This window comes from Myotis lucifugus, unplaced genomic scaffold, assembly GCF_000147115.1.
Source record: "Myotis lucifugus unplaced genomic scaffold, Myoluc2.0 scaffold_287, whole genome shotgun sequence".
NCBI classification, from domain to species: domain Eukaryota; kingdom Metazoa; phylum Chordata; class Mammalia; order Chiroptera; family Vespertilionidae; genus Myotis; species Myotis lucifugus.
The window spans coordinates 358749-386321 of NW_005871335.1; the positions used below are offsets into that span (position 1 = coordinate 358749).

The 27573-nt window shown below is 43.7% G+C and overlaps 1 protein-coding gene across 1 annotated transcript in view; it reads left to right on the forward strand.

Moving 5' to 3' along the window:
- The window catches only part of CA10 (carbonic anhydrase 10), a 360899-nt gene that overhangs the window by 266740 nt on the left and 66586 nt on the right, over positions 1 to 27573 (forward strand). The window contains exon 4 of the mRNA XM_006099862.3: positions 15373 to 15558. Coding sequence (XP_006099924.1) covers positions 15373 to 15558 — 186 coding nt within the window. The remainder of the gene's footprint in view (positions 1 to 15372; positions 15559 to 27573) is intronic.

A 27573-nucleotide genomic window follows, 5' to 3' on the forward strand; every position in this document is an offset into this window, starting at 1 on the left:
CCGTTTTCATCGGTGGTCCTTTCCTTTCTGCAAACACGATAAGCTCTCCAAACTGAGCTCTGAGACAAGGTGGATCTTCTTTTGTTCTGGGAGGAAAGGAAGCAGCAACACAGATTCCACACCCCTGTGCCCAGGACCAGCTACAGTGTGGGTTCACGGGCTCCCCTGGCCATGTGCTAATGCGCTGAGTGAAATCTTCCTATGAAGCCGAGGCAGCAGCAATGAGAGAAGGTCGCTCTGATCAGTCTGGGTGTGATGTGGTGCCAGGAACTGAGATTCAGAATCAGGGACCCTGACCTCATAAATGTCCCTACGTGTGTGAGCACATGACATCCTCCTTGAAGAAAGGTCCCCACCAGCAGTTCTGGCTGGCGTGCCTTATTCAAAGCTGAGCCCTGAGATCAATAGAGCAATATTTTATGAAATTCAATTTATCAGAAGATTTGACGCCTTAAATAGGATAGAATGTCTTACTTATTGGCAAATGTGGAAACTTCAGGAGTGTTTGGTGCAGTGAATGCTAAAGCCAGGAGTTGATTTGAAACTTCCTGTCCTTGGGAGAAGACAGTGATGGACTGTCGCTATGGAAGGCTGAGTCTCAATCCCAAACCTATCCAGCTCCGGTGCAAGCAAGCCAGGATTCCCAGCTGATAGGGAAGTGGCCTCTGAAATGAGTGTTAAGCATTGCTTCTATCAAGAGCGAATTCGACTACAAACACAAAAACAAATAATGAGTCTCTCTTTATAAGTGCATACAGCCAACAGAATGTTAGCCTTTAACTTTGATCACTATGGCAACCTTTTCTCAAATGAACTTGCCACAAATATCAGGTCAAAATTGTGAGCCACTAAATGTAGTGTGGTCGCCCGAACTGGACCCTGGAACAGAAAGGGACACAAGTAGAAAAATAGATGAAATCCAAATCAAGTCTGTAAGTTTAGTTGAGAGTGATGTACGAGTGTTAATTCTTAGTTGTGATAGACATACAATGGTTGTGTAGGATGGTAACATTAGGGGAAGCTGGGTGAGGGGGATACAGGCAATTCCTGGACTAGCTTTGCAATTTTTCTGTAAACCTAAAATTATTTCAAAGTATAAATTTTATGTAAAATATTTGAGATCAAACCCATAGGTCACTGAGGATGAGACATGAAATACTAAAAAGAATGGGGGGCGTGAAACCCATTCAAAGGATGGGCTCCCCTCTCCTATTAGCTGCCCCTGTGGTTAAGTTCTTAACCTACCTGAACCTTAGTTTTCCCATCTCTAAAAACCAGCATAATTAAACCCTCTTCATGCATATGAATATGATTAAATGACAGAATATATAAAAATGCATTTGCAGGTAGTAAATGTTCTATGCACATTAGTTGAATTTAGTCAAAAGCCAAGACAAAGTAAGTGTCAAAAGCCAAAGAAGAGAGTTTTTTTAATGCATGCATATAAGCCTAACCAATGGACACAGACACCAGGGGGGTGAGGGCATGAGTGGGGGCGGGGGGACAATGGGGGGATAAGGACACATATGTAATACCTTAATAATAAAGAAAAAAAATTTTAATAGTGGAAAATCCTTGCCAAGGTACCTCCTACAACTCCTGGGCCACCAGGGGTCTCATTTCAAGGACAGGTCAAACAGACGAGCATTGCCTGCCATTGCCCATCAAGGACCTCAGTTTGCAGAAGGTTGAACTTGGCACCACCCATGTCTCACCTCAAGTAAGCACTCCCTAATTAACGCATTATCCTCTCAGCCCTCTGACTCATGGGAGAATCCTCTTTTCACAAATGTATTGCCAAGTTACTCAAATGAGCAGAACCTTACTTTTGTCGCTAAGTCCCATTTTAGATAAGAATTGCTTTAAGGGAGAGAATCCTCATACTGTTTGAAACTTATTCCTCTTATCTCTGATGTTAGAGAAGTAAAAAATAAGCCAAAGTAAGCAAACTGACATATTTACTTATCTTCCCATCTCTCTTGAAATAGATAGATTGCCAGGCAAATTAAATGTCAGTTAAGGAAACAGCAGCTCAGAGAGTTAAGCAACCTGCCCAACACCACCCAGCTAAGAGCAGAGGGGTCAGAACTGGAACCAGACAGACTCCAGGAGCTGTCCTCCCTCCTGCTGCATTGCCTGTCCACTACTCTAGAGTCAAGTTGAAGAATGCCAGTGGACTTCGTCTTCCCTGTTTGTGTTTTCCCTCCAAAGCAGAGCTTCCCATCATGATTGGGTAACATATTAGAGGATCACCTGTTCCCGCATGGAGACTTGTGAAATTCATCCCATCTACCCCTGCCATTAAAAACAAAAGGTACCTTTCACTCTTGGGTGCAGATTATAGAATCAAGCAATTCCAACAAGGCTGACTATGGAGTCCTTGGTCTTACAGGAGGTGTCTCAAGGTGCAGCCTCTTAAAGAGACACTCATGGGCTGGCTGCCCTTGGGCCCCATCGCTGCATAGGCAACCCTGAATCAGCATGAGTTCCCATCACCCTTTCTTGCTTCTGAGACTGGGTCCTACATGTTTCTGCTGAACTCTCATTTTTTCAACTGAGTCCCATCTGCTTTACCAAAGGACCCCTTGCCTTTTCGGTCTGGATTTCCACTTGGTACTGCTTCCCTGCTAGTCAGCTCAGCTTCTCTTTCCAGCTGTGATTTCAGGGCTCTCAGGCTATCTACTCCTGATGTTTCCAGATATTCATCCATCTGGCTGGCTGGCCTGAGCCATCTCAGTTCTCCAGACCCTACCCCAGTGATCTCTCAGGTCCCTGACTGTCCTGTTGGATTGCCTGAACCTCTCTCTCTCTCTCTCTCTCTCTCTCTCTCTCTCTCTCTCTCTCTCTCTCTCTCACACACACACACACACACACACACACACACACACACACACACACGGAGCTGCCTGACTTGCTAGCACTCATTAGCATTAAATGCCAAGTTGCAGGAATAACCCGCCTTCTTGGTTACAAGTAAATCGGAGATCGCTGCATTAATGCAGGAATGGAAATATAATGAAGGAATTTATTGTCCCTGAAAGACAATATCTGCCACACTAACCCCATGGGGAGTCTCCAGGCAGTGAGTTCAGCTCCACGCCGCTAATTCCTCTGGCCCATAATTATCTCAGGAGGCCCGTGACCCTGCCGTTCTCCCTATTAAAAGTGTATTTCCTTACAAAATGAACTGTGCTTTATTGAATTGCATCATTTTGATCACTGAAAATTGACATATTGGGCTCATTAGGCAGGAAGTTGGATAGTTAATTTATGAGGTTTTCTCGGAGCCTGTCCCAGACCACTCATAGAGGGAACTAAACAGCCCGCGATGAGATGGGAGGAAGTTACTCTGGTGGTTGCGTTATTTTTCTCTCATTACAGGGATAATGAACAGAAAACTTCCCTGGTGCAGCTATGGCTCCCCACCCCGACCCCGCCCCCACCTCAAAATGATTGTGCTTCATTGCAACCCGATGCCATTTGATGGGTACACGGTCTTATTCCGCTCATTAGCACCGTTTTCCGTTTAAAATGCTTCAACTGCTGAGATGAAAAGACGATCTGAGACTTTGCCTTTATCTTTAATATTTAAAACCGTTCGCACAACCTTTTAAAAATCAAATATTGATGCTGCTACCTGTTGTTCTTCAAAGTGGAGCAATTATACTGCAGGCCCTTCATGGCAAGCCTGTGTTTATTAGAAATGAGAATATTCCGGAGATATTTCTTTCCCTCTTCACAGCTTCCCCCTTCTGCTCAAGATAGAAAGCTGGGAAGAGCGTTCAGCTCTTATGAAAGAAATGTGGTCAGGCAGCCACCAGAAAGCACCTAGTGGTAGGTGCTGGCAAGGGATACAGGGATTCAAGGAGCATCCTCAACATGGAATCTGCAGAATGGTACTGGCATCCTTGGAGCTATGTAGCCTCTAGGGCGGCTCTCAGCCAATTTGCCCACAGGAGGCCTGGCTTCCTTCAGCCTCTGCAACCTAGATTCCTGGGAAACAGCAGCTCTGGCCACGGAATGGTTCCACACTGCCCTCTAGTGGCTGTGCTCAGAAGCTATGAGCATCATGCAGTCTTCAGCTGTGTTCAGGAGTATCTATCAAGGGTGGGGAACGTCTGTCCCACGAGCCATATAAGGCCCACAAAATCATTTGGTCTGGCCCTGCCAAGGCGTTAATAGTGAGTTAATTGAATGTTTTACCAAATGTAGCAGGCTCATTTATAAGTTGATAATTTTGTATGGCCCTCAAATGATGTTATAAATATCCAAATGGCCCGTGGTGATAAAAAGGTTCCCCACCCCTGAATCTCATTGAGGACTTGCTATAGACCAGGGACAGAGATATTGAAGCGAAGGAGACATGTAGCCTGTCCTCAAATTCCTCATAGCCCTTGGAGGGAAAAACACATAGGCAGATAATCACAAAGTAATATGTAGGTATTATTCCACGTGAGAACGTTCAGAATGCCAGGGGAGCACAGGGAAGCATCGTCACCACACCTATGGGGTCCCAAAGGACTTTGAGAAGGTGGTCTGCAAGGGTGAGAAGGGATTTCCCAAGCGGAGAAAAAAGAGCTGTAGGATAGGGCCCAATTGCAAAGGCCCTGCTGTGCCCCTACAAGATTGTGGGAGAGACGATTACAAGGGTTTCGTTGAGATACTGTGTACCATCAATGTTTAAGATGCACATTTTCCTTTTATGCTTTAACATCTCTTGAGGATGCCTCCTACAAAAAATACTGTATCATCATTTTATTGGTAGCATTTTCTCTCTCTGGTGGGACAAAATCTGCCCATTTGACAGTCTGTGGCACCTGGGATTTGAGGAGATGCAATAATATAAGGGCTTAAATTAGGCAGTGGCTGGGGGATGGAGAGGAGAGGACAACATAAAATAACAGGGCAGAATAAGATTAAGTACTGGTTGTGGAGACAGAGAGAAGGGGACACATTATAGAGGCTTTTAGGTGGTGGCATTTTTATAATTGTCGAATGATTATATGTCAGAGATGAAGAAGAGAGTTTCGGTGAGTGTGTGTGTGTGTGTGTGTGTGTGTGTGTGTGTGGAGAGAGAGAGAGAGAGAGAGAGAGAGAGAAAATCAAGAAAGTAGTAAAAAACAGGTTTTGCTGTATTTTAAATTCTTTGACCATAAAAAATGCAGGGGGAGGGGGGTTGACATAGCCAAAAGGTGCCATGAGAAACACTTCATTGTATATAAAAAACAAAATCTGTCCAGGTTTTCAATGGGCTAGAACCGTGGTTGGCAAACCGCAGCTCGCGAGCCACATGCGGCTCTTTGGCCCCTTCAGTGTGGCCATGAAGTTTCAATCGCACTGTACGTGCGCGCCCATACGTGGTATTTTGTGGAAGAGCCACACTCAAGGGGCCGAAGTTTGCTGACCACTGGGCTAGAATGATGGAATTAGGACAAGAGCGGGGTATATGAAAGGATTAGAATCTAACCTTTCCGACTTCAGGGATCACCAGTGGTCCACAGACCACCGGTTGGCGACCGCTGGATTAGATGGTTTTTTGGACCCTCTGGGTTTAAGATTGTCTTCTGCTTGCAGGAAACAGGAGCACAGCAGTGCATTTAATTTGCTCTGATTTATCTGGCATGTACGCTCTCATAATATCAGCTGAATCAATTGGACAAACAACTCTGGAGCCACTCAATACTTTTGTCATGGATGGAAGGGAAGAGTACCATCTGCTGCCCCATACTGGACCCCCAGAAAGCTGATTGCAGGAACCTCAGCAAAGCATCCCCACAGCACACAGGCTCCCCTGCCTCCCCTCAGTAGGCATTTTACTATATAAGGTCATAAATTGGCTGATGTAACTGTTGCTTTGGATCCATGAAATGGAATATCAGTTGCATAAAACTGAGCCATGTATTTCTGAGATTTGGGTTATTGTGGTATTTATCTTCTCATCCCCAGGGGGAGATTCTCGTTGATGCTGTCAGCTACTTACTCATTGCGTTGGGCTTTTGTTGGTTGCTGATTTTTCAAGTTTGTTCCTATTATCAAAGACTAGGGAGGAGGGAGGAGAGGGGTGATGTGGGTGGTGATGGTGGAGGTGGTGATGATAGATAGGCAGCCGGCAGGGGCGCTGTCTGATATTGAACTGTGGAAAATGAGAATCAGTGTGGTGGGGCAGATTGTGCCAGCAGGAAGTTATTTGGGGGGAACAGTATCCTTTTCTAATATTATAGTGGAAAGAGTGGGGACAGGTATGACCTAGGTAAGTTATTTAACCTCTCAGAGCCCCGTGTTCATTTGTAACACAGAAATAGCAATACGCCCTACCTCACAGGTTTTGATGAAAAGTAAATGAGATGAGCTATGTAAAGCACCATCAGGGAGTCCAGGACCTACCGTCTCAGTCACCCGTGCCACCCCACCCGTGGTTGCTCATGTTTGAATTACTCCAGGGACACTGCCTAGTCACTTCTACCATTTTCTTTGCACGCCTTGCATTTTCCCATCCCCAGGTCTTTGCTGAGGCTACTCCCTAATCTAAGCATCTCTGGACATCTGCATCCCACCTTCTCCAAGGCCCATGTCCAATGCCAGCCCCTTTGGGGAAACATCATTAGTGCTCCTGAATAGAAGTCATCGCTCCCTCCTCAGAGCCAATAGAGCAGCTCAGTCTGCAGTCCACACAGGCTCTTTCCTGTCTATGGTCTCTGACACTTATAGCTCTGTGACCTGTGTACCCTCACGGAGTCTCAGTTTCTTCATCGGAATGCTGGCAATAAAACTATCTGCTTCCTGGGCAGTGGCGGGGATCGAGTTGCTAATGCATGCACAGCGGCAGACACATAGAGTACAATAGAGGCTAGTGATGTCAACGTGGTAGCAGCAGCAGTATATTTAGATGTGACCTCTACTCAGAAAATGTAATTCCCTTGGTTGCTTGCTTCTAGAAAGGACCCATGCTGTTTCTATAAATAAGTGTCTTTTTTCACAGTCACCCATCGCTTGTTAAGGGCTGTAGTATTAAATGGCCACCATGGTGAATCCAAAAAGATAAGTGTATCGGGGGTGGGGGTCCTGTTTGGATTTAGGTTGTGAATGATATTTATCCATTTAAGACCCTGAGCCTTCCTTCCAGGGCAGAGGAAATGTTCATTACGCTGGAGGACCTCTGAGACATGCACAGGGTGAAAAGCAGACAACAATGTGAAATCTCAGCTGCACAGTCATTGGGGTGTCACATAATCCTCTGTGTGCCGTCCATTATCTCAGCTGGAACATGTGAAGATCACACCTACCTTGCAGATTTTGTGTAGGGATTGTAAATGTTCATAAAGCACCTAAGGAGACACAAGACAAATTATTACATTTTACTTAAATATTAAATTATTTAAATACTAGAGGCCCGATGCACGAAATTTGTGCAAGAGTAGGCCTTCCTTCCCCCGGCTGCCGGCACCGGCTTCCCTCTGGCACCCGGGACTTAGACTTCCCTCCAGCTGCTGGCACCCGGGACCTGGGCTTCCCTCTGGCTGCTGGCAGGCATCCGGGACCCGGGCTTTCCTTGCAGTCCTGGCTTCGTCCGGAAGTTCGTCCGGAAGGATGTCCAGAAGGATGGTCTGTCTAATTAGCATATTACGCTTTTATTATTATAGACTATTTAATTACTAGTAAAAATCATTGGTTGGTAGCGATGGCTTAGTAGACAAGTAGTTCATGGGACTCATCCTGGAAACCCATAATCCAGGACTATAAGGGAAAAACTCATTCCAGACACTTTTCTCTGAGGTCCCCCCAACACCCTGGCCAGAGACTGGTCAAGGCTGAGGTATAGGTAAAGGGCTCAGTACCAACAATTATGTTTGGTAAGAGCATGCCCAACTTAATGGCAGCCACCTGCCCAGTGTCCCCTTGAGGAAGATGGAGGATGAAGAGATTCTCTTCACGTAGCCCACACCTTTGTGGACCAGGCCATTTCTTTCATACCTGATCTTCGTTCCTCTGGTCATAACCACTAGCACCAATCATGGCAAGAGATGCTTCACTGCAGTGGTACTGCCTAGCATCCCTGTAGAGTCTGCAAAGAAATTGTGTGTTGTTCGAAGAGTCAGTATTGCCATACATAGGTTCAATTTTATCTTCATCATCATAGGATTAATGTCAAAATAAGCAGCCCATGTGATCATTTCATCTGCTTTTTCAATGTTGACTCCAAAATCTTAGTCTCTTTGCAAAGGAAAGGCAGACTGACTCATACTGATGGGTTAGAGAAAGACTAGAATAAACTTGGCATTGCTAAGGAAGAGACCTCTATCCGCCCTCCAGGGTTAAGAGTGGTGGGTGAGATCTTGGAAGTACTTCTTCAACCCTCCTACACAACTCCATCTATGGCAACTCAAAGCAGATCACTCTGGTGGGTTTTATTTTCTTCCTTACCCTCGTCTCAGCCACTTTCTTCCTAACAGCTGCAAACCCAAGAGCTCCAAATATTTATCTTCTGCTTTCTTTGAAAGCTGCATTACAAAAATGCCTTCTCCCACTGCTCCACATCCTTTACCCCCATCTCTCTCTTCAACATCTAATCCCCTCCATGTCTAATCGTTGCTCTGAAATTTCCATAGCGTGAACATCTGGGTGAGTCCTGAGAAGAGCCCCAGACCCAAATGAATCATATCATGTACATGCTATGTCCAGATGTCAGGCTGAATTTTATTCTACTTTTCTATGGGTTGTGGCATTCACATATACACACCCTTAGTACTGGAGCAGTTCTAACTCCCATGTCAGTCTGCTCTGTACCCTCAACATACAATAATTTAAAGGGGGGGGGATAAGAGAAAGGGGAAATGTGATTTCTAGTCTTGGGTCTGCCACTTACTTGTTGTACAATCCTAGACAAGTCTCTCTCTCTCTCTCTGGGTGTCCGTTTCCTGGTTTATTGAGTAAGAGATTGGGCTTCGTTCTCTCTGAAGTCCTTTTAGCTCTAGAATCCACACTACCCTAATGTTGTCAATCCATGTATATGCTATGCTGCTGTGAGGCCAATCATTTGACTCCAGTTGTTTCTCCTGGCAGTGATGCCTCTGGAGTGTCCATGGAACCAAGCAGCCCTCTGGCTCCTTGCATTCAGCTTTTACAAGTCAACCCCTTGGCATCTTGAGCTGCTCTGCAGGAGACCAGACTAAGTTCTGTTCTTAAATCTCTTAGGCTCACTAATTACATTCAAAGAAGGCCTATTACACACCTCAGCAGAGCAGTCAGAGACACATAATAGGAAACCTCGGTTGCAAAGAAAGGACACCTAATTTATATGACATGGTTGTCGGACCTCCCTCACTAACTCCTCTAGGCGCTGAGCCAACATTATGGGCTCAGCCACCCAGTTGCTAAGCCAGCACTAGGATAGGCAGGTATGTATGACCCATCTCTCAACTCCAGTAAGTGGGGACTGGATTCCCCTTGCTGTCCTGGATCTTGAAACCCCCCAAGAGTACTGTGGCCAGGCCTGGCCAAATTTAACCCAAACTAGTACACCCATGGGCTTTAAAAGTTTAGTCCCAACCCCAGAAATTCCTTATGAACTATGTGATTTCCCTAACACTCTCTGCCTAATTCTGACTTCTCTTTCAAGAGCTGTAGAAGGTGGAATCTGACAGGCCTCGGCTGAAATTCTGATTCTGCTGACTTCTAACTGGAGCTTCGTGTAGAGTCATTTAATCTCTTTGAGCCTCATGTCTTTCCCTGTAGAATATGAATAATAATCCCTTTTCACATGGGAAGTGCAAATATTAAATGAAGCTGCTAAGTACAAGGCCTGGAATACATCACAATCACTGCTACTCTTGTGGATGTCAGCCCATTGTGTTCCCTCAAATTATAGTCAAAGACAATCTGCTAAATAAGACTGTATCCGAAAGGCAAGAATGCCAGCACTCTTGTGTTGTGAGCAAGGCCTGTGCCAACTCTATATAGAAAAATAAATAAAAAGACCATTTCTCAATGTCTGAATTTACAAAGTCACTGAGAAATGGAATGCAGCCTCTCTCTGGTGGCTTTGAAGTTGCTCTCTGAGACAGTGGAAGACCATGATCTTTGGCTCACAAAGACTTCTTTTGCGTGTCAGTCTCGTCACCTGCTCCCCTTTGAGTAGAGTTCTTAGCCTATGTGTACCTAGTTTCCTGACCTATAAAGTGACACGCTATCTGACACATAGTGAGTCCTCAGAATCTGTGGGTGCCCTCCACCCTGCCTTTCCTACCCAACTGTGTTGAGGATGCAGGTAGCTCTTGTGCAAGTCAGATGGCCACCTCTTCCTTTTACACAATTGGGATTCTGTTTCCTCTGCCCTGAATCTCCAGACTGGAGAAGAAATGAAAACCCCTGACGTAATTTCCATCTGAAATGAGCTGAGATACTTGCATTTGCTCATATCAGGCTCATTAGATGTAGAATCAGACGACCTGGGTTTGCCTATGTGCCAACTGTGTAATCCGGGAAAAGTCGCTGAGCATTCACCATCCACACTTACTTCCCTCGTTTGTAAAATGGGCATCCCATTCACCTCTCTCCTCATTTCACAGTGGATTGAAATACAACACAAAGGAGAACTGGGAGGCAGCCAGAGGCCACCTGGAGATCTGCTGTAGCATCAACTTCTCCATTCACTCTGTTTCCTGATCTGCATCATACAACTTTCTCAACGTGCTGTGCACCAACATAGTTCATTGGAAACACAGTAATTAGCATCACAGATGAAATGACACTGCTGCAATGTTAATTACTACAATGCAGATGCACCGTTAGATATCATACATAATGTTGTCAAGCCTTTATTTTTAAATTAAAGTGCAACAAACCATACCCAAGCTACACAGCTTTTTTTGATTAATACAAATTAATGTTATTTTGGTGTCTGGGGAAAGGGTGGGGATAAGGGGGTGTTGCATCTAATTATAAGAACACATAGGCAAGTGGTGGAATTTCAGATGGATTCCCCATCACTTCCTTCCCCCACTCTGGTCTCTATGTATTGGAGAGTGTGAGCTCCATGAGTGCAGGGAGCATGCCTGGTTTTACTCCACACAATTCCCAGCTCCTAGTGCATAGTCACATATATTGAATATTGTATGAATTTCTGACAATAGAATGAATGAATGAATGATGAATGAATGAATGAATGATGAATGAATGAATGAATGAATGAATATAGAGTCATGTAAGTAGAAGGGGTCTAAAAGTGGTGTTGAGAACTAGAAGGTGCAGTGTTTTATTCCTGGTGACCCTGGCTTTGTGTTTGCTTCACACGCCTAGAGCTTTAAAATCCTAAATGGGAGACAAGTGACTCATCACAATGCAGAAGCCAATTAAAGTACTTCATTGTGATTCTCAGCAAGCAGCACTGGATCCCACCAGGCTCCGGGAAGTATGGGAGATGAGCATGGGTCCTTCAACATCAGCTAGGCACCCATGCAACACGTCAAAGTTAAGGGAAGGGGGAAAATGAAAATGACACGTCTTATTTATTTCATTCTCACCACAACCTCATTGGGGACCTTTTTCCAAGTTTTATATGGTGATAAAATACATATATAAAATGTACCATCCTAACCATTTTTACGTGTACACTTTAGCGGTATTAAGTACATTCAGGTTGTTGTGCAACCACCCATCTCCAGAACTCTTCATCTTGCAAAACTGAATATTTAAGCCTATTAAGCCATAACTCCCCATTTTTCCCTACCTCCAGCCCCTGGCAACCACCATTCTACTCCCTATCTCTACGATTTTGACTACTCTAGTTACCTCATATAAGTGGAATCATTTACATGTAAAGTAATTACTGATAAGGCGAGATTTACTTCTATCATTTTGACATTTGTTTTCTGCATGCCTCATACCTTTTTTATCCCTTGTTTTCATGGGGGAAATTTTCTTATCTCTACCTCACAGTTAAGGAAAATGAAGCTGCAGAGTGAGTGGTTCAGTTGGTTGAGCATCGTTCTGTGCACCGAAAGGTCACCACTTTTATTCCCGGTCAGATCATATAACTGGGCTGCAAATTCAACCCACAGTTGGGGCACATACAGAAGGCAACTGATTGATGTCTCTCTCTTTCTCTCTCTGTCTCCCCCCCCCCCCACACACACACACACCTTCCTCTCTCTCTAAGCATGTCCTCAGGTGAGAATTAAAAATAATAATAAATAAATAAAATAATTCACTGAAAGGTCACTGAGAGACAGATTTGGAATCTTTTGATTTAAGAGTCCTTGATTCTTCCATCAAATATTTGCCAATGTGTGTTCCTAAGTATTGCAAAAATGCAGACAAGCGTACGACATTGTCACTGGCTTGATTCAGTGGACAACAGTTTTCTTAGGAACATGAAACAGAGATGAAGGCACCGCTAGAAGTGCAGGGAAGCCCAAGATATCTGCGCTGTGGGACAGAGCACATGTCCTATAAGAATTCAGAGCAGCTCCTCTTATGCTGCCTTGCAGACCATAGGTGCCCATGGATGTTACAGATTGAATCCTATGGTTCTGTTCTTCATGTTGTTTGAAGAGAATTAGAGAGATCCAGCCCTGCTCTGTGGGATGTACTCTCCACCGCAGATGGATGTGGCACTGGAGAGTAAGCACAGTGATGATGTGTACACCATTACACCCAGAATTTGCCTAATGAAATAGCCCCGTTTTAGTAAAACTATTATTTATAAGGATGCTCATCGCATTATTTTTGTACAATAGTGAAAAAATGGAGAGAATGGAAAGATTCAACAATGAGTTATATATTTTTATAGAAGCATATTATACAGTTATTGCAAAGTGTTATTACAGAAGAACAGTTAATAACCAGAAATATTCATGTTAGTAAAAATAATATGTAATATATTTATGCTATATATTAATATTACATTAATACATTATATATAATTGTATGTATTTATATATAGAATCATATATGTGAAAAATAATTTCTCTATATACACATAAAATATTTTCATTAAAATATGAGTATATAGAGTTATGAGTGTGAGGAGTACATATACTAAAATATTAGTGGTGCTTATTGGGTAAGTGGTTCTGGATGATTTTTATTTTTTTGAGCTGCTCTAACCATAAAGCCTGTATATAAATTCTCATTATGTCATACTGACTAAATATGTATTTATCTGAGACTGGAGAACAGGAATGGGGTGCTTGACAGGGATCATTTGGTTGCAAGGAATAGATAACCTACAAAAAAGAATAATCTATTGGTAAATTATCTGACAAAGTACAGCTCAGTCTCAAGAAGGAACTGGAATAAGGAGGTGCCAAGAGCTTCTGAAGGTCGGGCAGTTATTCTCTCCAGTTCCCTTTCTCTCTCCGCATGGTTTCCTCTGTCACTGCTGGCACGTCTGCTTTTCTTTTCTCTCTCTCAGATCTGACTCCAACTGCTTAGTGGATTGACTGTCTGGTCCCCATGTGACTTTCCAGTTCAGAACTCAGCAGAGACCATCCAGAGTCTCTGTTGATAGTTCCAGATCACAGGAGAGAAGATGGTTGACATAGTGTGTATCCATTAACTTTTGCTACTTAACAAACGACCCCAAAACTTAGGGACTTTCAACAACCAATTATTTCACTCCCAAGGCTCCAGGTCTGTGGGCCTGTCTTCTGGTCTGGACCAGCCTAAGCTGATTTGGCCAGGCCAGTCAGCTGGTGGATGATCCATAGAATGGCCAGTCTAGCATGGCTTCTCCTGGGGTGGCTCTCCTCACTATGGTGTCAGCCTCCAGCAGGCTAGCTCAGGCTTGTTTGCATGGAGGTCTCAAGTTTCCAAGAAGGAGGGAGAAAGCATGTAAGGATCTACGACTCTCAGAAGTAGAATATTACATCGACTACATGTGATTGGTCAAGGCAAGTGACAAAGCTAGCCTAGATTCAAGGGGTGAAGAAATAGACCCCTATCTTCATGGGAATGGCTACAGAGTCACACGTAAGGAGTGCAGCTGTGGGGAGGGGGAGTTCTGGCCATTTTATAATCTGCCAGGGACCCAGGCTGACATAGGCTTCATCTTGTAGCTGCACCACATTTACATATTTCTACATCACCCACTTGGCTGATGCAGCAGGGAAAGAGAGAGACTGGAGAATCGTGCATAAGCTTTTCATGGTTTCAGCCTCGAAGTGACACTTGTCATGTCCCTTCATAGCCCGTGACCAACACCATGGCCTCCACCTTATGGCAAGATGGTAGCATAATGAGTCAATGGAGTATTTGGCAAGCATCACTGTCTCTGCCACAGTAAGCATTGTACAGACCTAAACTAACGGATCATTTAAAAGACTAGTGTAAGAAAAGTGGACGAGCAGGCAAGGCTAGTGCTATAAAGGTATCAACAGTTATGTGAAGCTCTTAAGGAATCCATAGGGCTGGCCCAAAGGAGCCAGAGTACACAGGAAGAAAATTCAAGTAGCTCTGCATCCAATAGCCTAGAACATTCCATCCAGACCCACTCAAAGTCTTCCTGAAGCTTTTGATCACACCTAGAGCCAAGTCAACCCAGAAGACTAAGACAGTAAACGTCAAAGGGAAGAATCAGTGTTCTAGAACCAAGTGTTGAGAGGTGCTAAGGTAATAGGAAAATGAAGCTGAACATCAAATTCCAAAAGGAAAGGAGTAACAGGACCACAAACAATAAGGCTAGCCTTTTGCAGGGGCTGCAGCAAGTTGGACTTGGGAGTGAGGAGTAAGTCTAGGAATCTTTGAAAAGGGGAAGCTTGTATGAATCTCTTTAGCTTCGCACTGAGGCCACCAGCTTTAAGGAAGGATCAGAGCTCTCATTCTGTGCAACATCTGGTTGCAGAGGTGAGAGAGGGACCTAACCAAGACACACTGGACTGGACACTTGAGATTGCAGACCTATGCCTTCAGTCTCCCACTAGGTTTTGATCCTCTTCATCCATTTTGGCTTCCTTGTCTCTCATTTGGCCTTTGTAGCATCTCACCCCTACTAACTGCTTTCTCCAATTTCTCACACCTGAGACTTGAACTTTTGCAGCATTTCTACATCCCAAGTATTTATGGTAAGAAGACAAGTTAATGCTTTCTAAGGTGCAATGTCCAAAATATTAGTCATAGTTGGTGAGGTCTCCTTTGAGTTTCTACCTCAAATTCCTAAATGATAATGTGGTTTATGCTGCACAGAAAGTACCATAGAAGCCAGGTAGTGCAGGAATGCCCTCTGGGGAGCCTGCTGCTCCCCATTCCACATGTGGGTTCAACCTAATGTCCTCCCATTAGGAGGAAGCAAAAGGCATAGGTCTAAGCACCGTGGTAGGTTTGGTGAGAAATGGAAGGAGAAGAGCCTTGCTTGACCTGTTGCCCATTGCCTTGCAGGTCAGTGGGACCATGTACAATACTGGAAGACACGTGTCCCTGCGCCTGGACAAGGAGCACTTGGTCAACATATCAGGAGGGCCCATGACATACAGCCACCGGCTGGAGGAGATCCGGCTACACTTTGGGAGTGAAGATAGCCAAGGGTCAGAGCACCTCCTCAACGGACAAGCCTTCTCTGGGGAGGTAGGTGGGGCTGTTGGGGAACTAAGGTTAAGTGCAACTTAATAAGATTTGGTGCCTATTTATATCCACGGTGGGATGACAGGTAGAAAGATTTCTCTTGAATCTGTGAAACAAGAAGGTCGGTACCTTCTTTCTCCCTCTGTCTTTTGCAAGTTGATGTGGAAGTCTATAATGAGCTTCCAGTGTTTACCAGGGAAGGCCACAATGAAACGGAATGTTTCCTTCCAAAACTTGGGTGCACCTCTCTTGTGATTCATGCCCTAAGTTATCTCCAGAGCATTATTTCAACCCCAAGCCCTTACCTTTCAAGCGCATCTTCATTTTCTTCTATCTGGGTATTCAATCTCCCATATGTCACATATGATAACATAGATTCCATAATTCTCCATTCTGGGAGAATGGGTCTAATCTGCACAAAACTATAAGTTACTGTGAAATAAATGTCAGGCAACTAAATAGTCACCATTAGTGGTGAGTGTCACTGTATGCCACCATCACCCCAGACAAAACTCAAGCCACAGCAGTGAGCCAAACCACAGTCTCAATTACAGGATGAGAGCTACAGTTGAAGCAGATGGCATCTGTGTTATGACACTTGACAAGCAGGGTGTGTTTTATTTGACCTCTTTGACCTCTCTTGCACTTGAGGGTGGTTATCAATAAGGGGCCAGGGGTTTTACCTGCTCAATATCCTGTAACGAGGTTTCTGTTTACGAGTCCTCAGTAACTGATGTCAAGACAGCTCTGAGATAACAAAAGTGTATATCTCATTATCAACTTGGTCTTTTTAAGTGGTTTTAATCAAGATCATGTTTAAAGTTAGCATTGTTTTTGATATCGTAAGGCCATACACTGAGAAAGAAATGCACCATCTTGATGAGTCCAGTGACCAGATTTTAATAATTGTTCAAAATATATCAACTGAGAACCTTCCTAGGCATTCTGCTTATTACCAGGAATACAGAGATTAAAACAAATAAAACCACAGAGCTCCTATCACAGAGGAGCTCAAAGGGTGCTATATTCAAATCATTCAAGTATAATGTCATGCTGTAATGGAGATGTACAAAGGCTCTGGCCAACTCAAAGAAGAATTGGCAAATTTTACTTGAAGGGATCAGACGACGCCTCACCTTTAAACTGGGCTGAGAAGAAGAGCAATGCAGAACAATTTTAAAAGCATCTTGTTTGGAGTCACAGAACCTGAGTTTGTACCTCCTGCTTTGATACACACTAATTGTGTGATCTTGACATGGCTATTTGATCTTTCTAAGGCTGGGTTAGATAGCTCTCCAGGTTACTTTGAAAATTAACAGGGGTTCCAAATGTGAGGAGCACGGGTACTCAAAGGTTCATAGACAACAAAGATAAAGCAAGAAATGAGGGACAACAAAGGCACAGATTTCATACATCTTCAGTTAGTAATGGCTGCATAGAAGACAGGGTTGAGCAGGAATATGGGTCTCCTTCCAGAATGTGTAGCAGAAATTCTAGGATTGATTAGAGATGTCTGCCAAAGGCACTGTAATGCGAAAATCCCTAGTTGCAGATCTTAAACTAGAGTAGGGCAACAACTCATGAATTAAGAATGACTGGAGACTGCCAATCTGAATTAGAAAATATTCAAATTTAGATAAACTCATCCTTTTAAAAACACATGTTATTTTAAGAGTTCTGATCATTTTATTTGTTGAGTTACTTGTTCATTTATTTTTTGTGCTGTTATTTCTTTTTTTTCCCTCCCTCACTGTACTGTTACATTCCAGTGCCTATCACAAGATTCCCTCAGAGTAAAGATGAATTTATTAAAGAATTTATTCAAAGAATGAATGAAAAAATATAGATGTTTATTTGGCTAAAATCTTTACATTGTAGAATTCCTTAGAGTAGCTTGTTTCTTCAGTATATAATAAGGGGGCTCTGTAATTGATATATGAACTACAATTTTGGAGTAAATGAATGCTTCCAAAATCCTTAAGGAAAGCATATAACAATTTGATCTGTCAATGTGTTCATTTTCCTAGACCTACCCCAGACCACAGGTATCAGACACTCCAGGGAATTGTATTTTAAAAGTTCCCAGGAGAGTCTGATATTTGTGAAGCACTCCCTCAATAGTGTATTCTTAAGCTTTCTCAATGAAGAAAGCATTTGCAAATCAGCATTAACTGGGAATCATTGTCAAAATATTTACATTTGAGTTCTTCTCCCATGGCAACTGAATCAGTCTCCAGGAGTGGGGTCCAGGTGTGCACATTTGTACAAATTCCCCCAAGAGATTTCGGTTAGTGACCACTGTGCCAATTTCAGCTCAGGCTCCATCTAAATTGTCCCAGTTTTGTAAACAATGAGGACTTAAGAAAGCCATACAGCACAAAAAATGAAAAAGGAGCGCCCAGAGGTAATTGCCCTCTGGAAATAGCAAAGCCATGTGCTTTCTAGACTGGTGGGATTTGGAGAACTGCTTCCCAATCATGGTAGTAGCCACACACACATCCATTGATCCAAGGCAACCTTGAGCATCAGCCTCAGCAGAGTACAGTTAGACCTTGCCCTCGGTAGACCACATGGGCTGTATCCCATTTCTTTCCGAGCCCCTCCATCTCAGTATGAGTGGTCTGTGTATGGCTGGTCTATAAACTGGTGTCGGTTTAGGTGCCAGAAATCAGGATGTTGGAAGAACCAAAACAATGTCATATGGAAAGCAGTTGGATAGGCATTTGGCCTTCGAGAGATCTAAAGGGCTGTCGTGAGCAAGAAGAGTTTGGCATCTTCTTTGTGGTATGAGGGAAAGAACTAGAGTCAATGGGTGAAAATTCCAGGAAAATGGATTTGGCTGAATATATGTTCTAAGTATGAGGACTATCAATCAATGGAATGAGTTTACCTCTGACACTAGCGAATTCCCATCACCGGAATTATTAAGCATGGAATGGAATTTGAGAACTTCATAAAAGTGACTCACATCCTTTTAGCTTTAATGCGCCTTCTGATGCTGACATTCTACACAGTCCATGATTTCCTTAAAGAAAATGTTCTCCAATCCGATTCCACTGATGATTAGCCCCAGTTAAAGTAAATATATCCCATCCTGTAGGTTAACATTGTATTTGTATTTTGTGCTATCTCCATGGCCACCTTTGGCCTTTGTTTTTGGCTATCCACTGAGAGGACCCAGGTAAACCCTTCAAGCAACAAAGCATGTGTTTATTTTGTTGACAATGAATAATCACATTGCCATCTGCCCCATCTATCATTGCTGATCGTGATAAGTCCATTAACTCCGGCATTTTCCTTGGCACAGTGCAACAGTCGTTATCTGAAGAGCTTAGATTAATTGCCGTCTTGTCTAGTGAGGTTATTGTAATTGATGGTAATCATTTGCTTTGTTTTATAAAGCTGCGTGGATGTACGACACAGTCAGCAACTGCGTTTTTATAAAAATTATTCATGTCCTACATGGAGAACTCCTGAATGCCTTGTTGGGGGTTGGTGATAAATGAGCATATTCAGGGATTCAAATGTCTCAATGTTTTTAAGAAGGGAAAATTAACTGTTTTTAATAAGTAAGACCCTTAGCTTGCTAATCATGTCTAAGTGGTTAGATTAATGTCCAGTATAAAGTAGGGTGTTTATGAAAAGAAACAAATACATTAACCAGGCAGAAGATAATATTTGAAAAGAATCATGCCCATGGATTAAGTTGCAGTAGTGAGGCCAGACAAGAAGAATCTTTCTTATTTGGGGGAAATTGGAAATATTCATTTTTAAAACCTCCCTTAAGTTCTTCTTTTCAAAGGACTAAGGAGAGGCACTGAGAACTGCGCCAGCCACTTCATGGGGTACCTGTGGCCTGAGCCCGCTGTTCATGTGATCCACTCTTCACATGACAGTTGTGCTTCTGCCATGTGCTAAGCGCCACATCCCAGCTCCTGCCCAGAGAAGCATCCACTATACAGGAAATAGACAGCCTGGCCACTGTTTCCATGCTTTGCAACTTACTTTCATTCATTTACTCATTCAGTTAACAAACACTAGTTGAGTGCCTACCACATGCTGTGCAGTGAATAAAATAAGGAAAAGTCTGCCTGTAAGGTACTTTCAGTGAGGCCAGTGAGGGTAGACAAATAACAGACATGATAAATGATATGGTAAGTTAGAATAGGATAAATGCTATGGGAAAAGAAATAGGTCAGAGTAGAGGGTATCAGAGGATGAGAAATGGAGGTAGTAAGTTACAAGTGTAAATGGGGTGGTTGGTTTTAGTCTCAGTGAGAGGATGACACTTGTGAGGTTGCCATGGGGATGTCTAGGGGGAAGACATTGCCTGCAGAAGCAACAGCAAGGACCATGGCTTTGAAATGGGAAAGAGCTGTGAGCATTCTAGGAAAAGCAGGAGCAGCAAGAACACATCTGTAGCAATAGGGTGTGAGAGGTCAGAGGTGACTGGGGCCAGGGCTGCTGCAGATCATATCCTCTTTGCATGGACTTTGTATGGACTTGGCTTTTACCCTGAATGAAATCTAAAAAACAATGATATATATTCTCCCAGTTAATCAGTAAACACTAGATCAGTGAGGTTGTCCTTAGTATTGTCTTCTTCTTACCTGGGGAAACTGAGGCCCAAGACCATCCAGACAATAAATATTTAAGGTTGGACTTATCTCAGGTCTTCAGATTTACAACTTTGCTTAGCATAGGCCAAGGTTTATCCACAAATCCCTTAATAATGACTGTTCACATATGCTGGGCCCTAGCTCAGTGGGGAAATAAAGACCTGTAGATCTTGGAGCCTGCCTTTAAGGAGTCAACAATCTAGCAGAGGATCCTGTCAGCCCAGACTGGTAACTCCCTATAGTCACAGAGTAGGCTGTGCTTTTTAATACTTTTCCATACATGTTTTACGCACTTGGTATATACATGTTTTACGCACTTGGTTGAACAAAGAGATTGAATGAGTAAGGGGAGATAGTTTTGAAAGACTGTAGCTTTTAGAGTGCCTACATTATGTCCAGTATATCAGTAATTAAATTATGTTGTCATAATGGCAAACCTAATCAAGTTAATGTCGATATTAACAGAAGTCCTAGGCATGTTATTTTAGATTATTTACAAATACAGTTAAGCAAATTCTTCAAGGTAGCTGGGAGGAGCAATGCAACAATTGATAGCTAGTGAACTAGAAAAATTCATTTAGATTCCTCATTTCCTGGAATGACTCCAAGGGTCAGACCAGGGACCTGGTCTTTGCCAATGCTAAGAGCCAAAGTTCCGGATTCCGGGAGCCAGTCCTCCCCAGAGTGAGCAAACTGGCCTTCCAGAAGCAAAGCAAACAAGTCAGAAGCCCAGATGGTGGTAGGGCAGATTATGACGATACCAGTGAGCAGGTGATGACTCTGACCTAAGGATAGGAAGTGTTCCCTTTGGACATTTTTATAATTACTTCTGGAGAAGGACTGCCCGATCCAGTCAGCAGCTTCGTGCATTGCCGGTTTTAGATGGACACCGTGGGGCAGCCTAAGAGAGAAGACAGCTTGCTGAGGTCAGCTCGTTATCCCGTTGACTTCATCCTAACCTGCATCATAGTGCTGACCTGGTCCCACCAGGATGGCGTTATGACCAGCGCCATCCTCCTCCACTTGACTCTGACCTCCTCCTAGTGCTCACCCAAAGCAGGGAAGGAGGTGTTATATTACAGACAGTATTAAAGACAGGCATTAACTGGAACTTGGTCAAGGCTCATCCTAGAACCTAACTGTTACCATGGAGACCATCACTGTTACAGCTTTACAGGTGTTGAATGGGTCTTCCTTTATTTAGTAACCAATGACACTGCAGTTAGGTACTGCTTCTAACACTTCTGTGAGCTAGCTGTACTTTATTTTTAATCCATTTCCAAAGCCACGGGAATAAAATCAAATCGGAAAAGAAGGTGTGAAGTAAGAATAATCCACTCACTATTACACTGGCCAATGTCAGCAGTTCATTAAAGTTTGTAGAGGTTCCCCCAAAGGCCACATCTCCCACTTCAAGAAATAGACCTGCAGTTGGAAAAAACAAGGCTGCTTGAAGCCTCCATCTGAAGTGTCAGTGTCGGAGGCCCCGTTGAGGTCATCTCTTCCAACCCACTTACAGTACAAGAGGAAAAATCAGATTCCAGAAAAGGCAAGAGACCTGCCCAAAGTCACCGAGATTCAGTGGCAGAATTAGGACCAGAACCCAACTTTCCTGACTTTTAGTTTGGAATTTTTAATTTTTCAAATAAAAATTTTAAATTATATCAAATTCCAAGATTCAAAAGGCCATTTTAGGTCACCTGTTCTAGTTGCCTGGTAAAGCAGTTGTAGCCTAATATTCAGATTTCCTGCCTTGGTGGGCAGAGCACCATCACAAGGGTGTTTATATAGCCTCAAAAAACTAAAAGACATTGACATAGTATTTTACACACATGGGCACTGATGAGCGTCCATGGGGAAGTGGACTTAGAAGTCACCAAAGCGCCCCCAATCAAAAACACCACTAGTGAAAGAACCATAATAGTGCCTGATTGCAACAAATATGGAAATTAACGATTGGAAGACTAAGGTAGAAAGTGAAATGCCTTAAAGATCCTTTATTTGCTCTCAGTATGAAAAGGCAAAATCATACTATTGTATTAAGGATCTAATATTATAAGCTCCTTTTCTATAGTTTGACTCCCTCCCCCCCCCCACTCTCCCCAATAATCATCTAGAACAGCTCAGTAATATTAAATATAAGTAATCTAGATAATAATATCGCAAAATTAAGTCATTAGATGTCTAGCCGCTCCATGGATGTGCTGCTGTACAATTCAAAATAAAGCCATTTAAAACCCCCAGATTCATTTGCTCCGACATATCGATAAACTTCTGCTGAAACAAAGCTAATCATCTCAATGGTGCCGGCTTAATTGCTCGCCAGTTGACGGATAATAAACAGACCTGAGGATTAAAATATGAACTAATTACTGTACTCAATTCCATTTACTTGATTTCATGTTCCATTAATTTTTTTGCATCATTTCTAGTGGAAGCCTGAGATTTATGATCGCCCCAAATGAATTATGCCACTTAGTTGCCTGTGGCATGCTCGTGTTCAGAATTCGTTGGAAAGGGCAGAATTCTGGGCAGTAAATATTTAGCTGAAGCAGCCTAGGATATAGGAAGTGAAGGTAATTATCCGTTCCCAAATACCAGCCAGAGTTGGCCTCTATAAATCTATGCCCATTTCAGCAGTTAAAGGGCAACTCTAGGACGGCTCTCATGGTTATTCATTGGATCAGCTTCTTAGAGGCAATCTCCAAGAGCAGTAGTTGGGTTGGCCCGGAAGAGGGCTGCAGGGAAATAGAGACAAGCACATCACAGGGATCGGATATTGGCCTAAGAGTCAACCACTCGGCCACTGGGCAGGGATCAACATTTTGACTTAGAACAGTGGTGGGCAAACTGCAGCTCGCGAGCCACATGCGGCCCTTTGGCCCCTTGAGTGTGGCCACGAAGTTTCAATCGCATTGTACGTGCACGCCCGCATGTGGTATTTTGTGGAAGAGCCACACTCAAGGGGCCGCAGTTTGCTGACCACTGACTTAGAAGATCTGACTTCAAGACCCTGTTCTGTCTCTTGCTGGTTGTGTGACCTCAGTAAGACCAATGTGATCTCAGTGAGGCAGAATTGGATAAGCCCTCCTAACGCTTTAAACTGACATGGGACTAATAATGCCAATCTTATGTATGTGATGGGGTGATTGTGCAAAGAAAATGCTCCTGTGATTGGGTTTTTTTTAGCTATAAAGTGCTGGACAAGTCTGTTATTAGTCAGCTTAAACCTTGGAGTTCATCTAGTCCAAAGTCGGCTCATACATGTAAAGATAATCACAGTGTACTAATATGATTACTACCATCAGCTCTCATTTATTGAGCATGTACTATGTCTCAGGCGTTATGATCAGTGCCTCACACCCAATATTCATAGAAACCTTATGAGCTAAAACTAATTAGTACCATTTTACACGTGAGGAAAGGGAACTTGGAGAAGCTAAAGAATAAGCCATTAGTCACATGGTTGGTATGGGGAAGAGCTAGGATTTGAACCCAGGTCTCTGAGTTCAGCTAAGTGCTGAGTGACCTTAGATAAGTCACCTGACCTCTCTGGTTCTGCCTCTAAGTATCTGCTTAGAATGGGTAAGTCCATTCCCTCCCAGTTCTGCATGAACCTAATGAATGTGAACGGTGGCAGTGTGTGCCTGCTGAGGACTGCAGCTTCATGGACCTTCTCCTCTCAGATGGAAGTTACATACCCAGCTGCTTTTTCTGTTACTTCTTTGAAGTGTAATAAGCAAGGTATGGTATATCTGTACATTTGCTTGTGTATGAACACATCTGTTTCCCTCTGCAAAGCATGAGGAGCCATTTACCTTAGCTCAGAGGTAACTTGGGTGAATACATTTCCTTGCTCTGGGTCTATTTGCTGAGCTAGAAATTTCTGGATTGAGCCTTGAAAAATGAATCCTGCAGGAGCTATTTGGCAAAATGAGCTGAGCCGGGAGGTTTTAAATCACACTGCCAGCCGGGAAAAGAGGGCAGGCCCAGAGATCACCAGATCTCTGTGTCAAGACTCCATGCCCTGCACCAGTTTCTTTTTCAGATCAAATAATTGGGTCTGCTTCAGGAAAGACCCGTGGTGGACCCAAATGGCGCCCCCAGACAACTGCTGTTTCTGTGAGGCCCTCTGTGGGGATCACGAATGTCCTGCCTATTGCACCTGCCCTGCTAGGGCTGATATGTCCCCCTGCCCAGGTGAGGAGCTGGGACCCACCAGCAAGAGCAGTGGTTAATTGCAGAGGTTAAGATAGCTCGTTACTTATTCCTGTATTTGCATCCTGGCTCCATCACTTATCGGCTGTGACCTTGAACAAGTTACTCTACCTGCGTGTGTCTCAGTTTCCTCATTAATAGTGTAAAGCGCCCTGTCTTCTTGGTTGGCTAGCCTTCTCAATAAATGCCTTATATGATTCAACCCTGCCTTCATTTATTGGACACCGCGACAGGGAGCCTGAGCCCAACCAGGCGTTTCCCGGTAACAATAGGATGAGATTAACAGAGATGCCCATGCTATCAGGCCGTTTTCCTCAGCTTTATTGAGGAAAAGTTTCTATATAGTAAAATTCAGCAATTGTAACTGTTTTCATAACTATATAATCAGGTAACCACCTCTAGAACCATGACCTAGGACACTTTCATCACCCTGAAAAGTACCCCATGTCCCTCAGCAGTCAGTGCCCCCAACCTGACCCCTGGCAACCACCGACCTGCTATCACTATAGTTTTGCTTTTTCTTGAATTTCAATCAATGGACTCCTACAGTATGTAGTCTTTTTTTTACTTTATTAAATTGTCACACATTATAACTTTTCTCCTTTGGCATATGGTTCTCTGAACATATAACACATGTACAGATTTGCATAACTATCATAGCGATCAGGATACAGAATGGTTCCCCGCCTGGGCTGTTTTGAGGGTTAAGAGGACCAATACGTGTTAAATGCTCAGAACATGGCAGCTCTCCCGGCAGCAGCGTGCATCTTCCAGCTCCCTCTTCCAGGGTCAGCATTGCAGTCCTCCATCCACAGCGAACAAGAATCCAGAGTGGCGTCTATGCAAGGGGTGACATTCTTATGCATCCCACTAGCCACTGTGAGTTGATTCCAAATATTTTTACTCTACAAAGATGAGCCTGGGCCCTTTTTTGGTGGCCACTTTCTTATCATTGTCAATACTCCCTGGAGTAGGGCTGCCTGGAGGAAGTGTCCTTTTTGTTTGCAAAAGGCACCATCCACTGGTCAGAGTGTTTGTCCTCCGCAGAATGGCACCTTTTTTAATTACTCACACAAGCACTGACACCGCCTAAAACTGTGGAGAAATCCATCAGCTTGAGCACATACAAGGAAGTTCACTCCCCTTCCTGGCCTCCGGGGAGCACCCTCCAGTCCCCACATAACAGCTCCTTGCAAAGGGCACCAGCAAGTAGAGCATTTCCTCATTCCCCGTGAGTCTGGGCAAAGCCTTGAGCTGTCTGAATAGGATGCTCACATGCTCCAGTTTCCCTGGGACAATCCAGGTTGAACCTGTTGGTCCAGATGTCATTGTAAGGGCACCTCCTTTTACTCTCAAAAGTGCCCTCATTGGCACAGTGAATCATATGGTCATACTAGGTCCAGATGACCTTAAGCAAACAATGTAAGCTCTCTGGATCTCCTTCCCCTCATCCAGGAAAAAAAAAATGAAAGGATTGGAGTAGCTCAGTTGGGCCCTTTTAGCACCAAGAGGCCCATGGAAGTAAAATATTTCCTGCATAATTTTATCATCACAGATGAACATTGGTTGAGGGTCACTGTGCTATATCAGAAGAGTCAAAAACATTTATCTGCAAGGAAATCTTTTTTGTTATATTGAAGGGGTGCCCCAATGATGATCTATATATATAAAAGCCTAAGCGACCGGTCGGTAGCTATGATGCACACTGACCACCAGGGGGCAGATGTTCAATGTAGGAGTGGAAGCCACAGGCATGGAATTATGGAACAAACTGATGAATCTCAAAGGGAAGAGGGGAGGGAAGGGGAGAGGGCAGGAAGAGATTAACCAAAGATATTATATGCATACCAGAGGCCTGGTGCACAGATTCATGCACCAGTGGGGTTCTTTGGCCTGGCCTGCAGGGATCAGGGTGAAACCAGCTCTTCAACATTCCCCGAGCGGTCCCAGATTGCAAGAGGGTGAATGCCAGGCCGAGGGACCCCACCGGTGCATGAATTCATGCCCTGGGCCTCTAGTATACTTATAAATAGCCGCCATCCTACCTCCTCTAGGATAAAAGCTTGGGAAAGTAAGTCCTTTGATGTGGTGCCACAATTAAAGCTCAGATTGCTCTGCTCACTTTGGGTAGACGACTCTGACTTGTTATGCTTAAAATATTGCACTTCCTACTCATGCCCTGCCACCACCAGCACACTACAGGCACACACACAGCCGTGCATCCTATCTCCATCCCTCCTTCAGCTACTTCCCAGGTAAAATGCTCCTGTGGTTAGTAAGGTGTTTTACTAGAAACTGTGGTTCCCCTCGAACCATTTTGCTTTGTATATTTTAATTACAATGTGAGTGATTTCTGTACACTGAGCACCCCTAGAAAGAAACCCCAGGAATTATCACCATTAACCACTTAGGCTTTGTTTCAGTTCTGGTCTTCAGAGAGCCAGAATGCCAAGATGAATCTGTCACCTTGAACTCCTCCGTAAATCCCCCTTGTTGTGTGGGCATTTAGCCTCCTTTGCCGTCAAACAAAAGGGAGAGTGTTTTGGCTCCTAAAAGCAGTTGTAAGCTTTGCTTTGAAAACCTTGGGGGCATCCACTCAGTCCCACCAAACCCTAGTGCTGCTTCTGGAGTATTCATTTAGCTTGATTTGCATTATTTTAATTTCCTTAGGGGTGTTTTTACTAGCTGGAGGGTGATTTTCCCTTTAATGAAAGAGCAAGTTGATCCCAAAGCACACAGAATGAAACAAGCCCCTTTTATCCCCTGTCTAGCTTGTCACCCCCTCCTGCTGGCCTCTCTCTTCTGAGTGCCTGTCAGCTTTTCACCACACCTGCCTTGTCAAACCGGAGATGAGATGGAATGACAGCAAAGCATGGCCTGTCTTTCAATGGAATCAACCAGCCCTTGGCTTTAATTCATTTAATTTCCTGGAGCATATGACAACTGGGGGGCGGATCGGGGAGTGTTATCTCTATCTTTCCGATAGAAAAGCTGTAGTCAGTGAGTACTATTCAACAAAAATTCATGGAATTAAGCCAAGAATCATGGAGCTGAGGGCTGCACAGATGAACAGACCCAGCCATAGTCTTCAAGGAACTCGAGTTCCCCAGGGCATCTTAGGTATATTGGTTTGGGGTGCAAATAACAGAAACTCATTCAAGCTAGGTTAAGTACAAGGAGA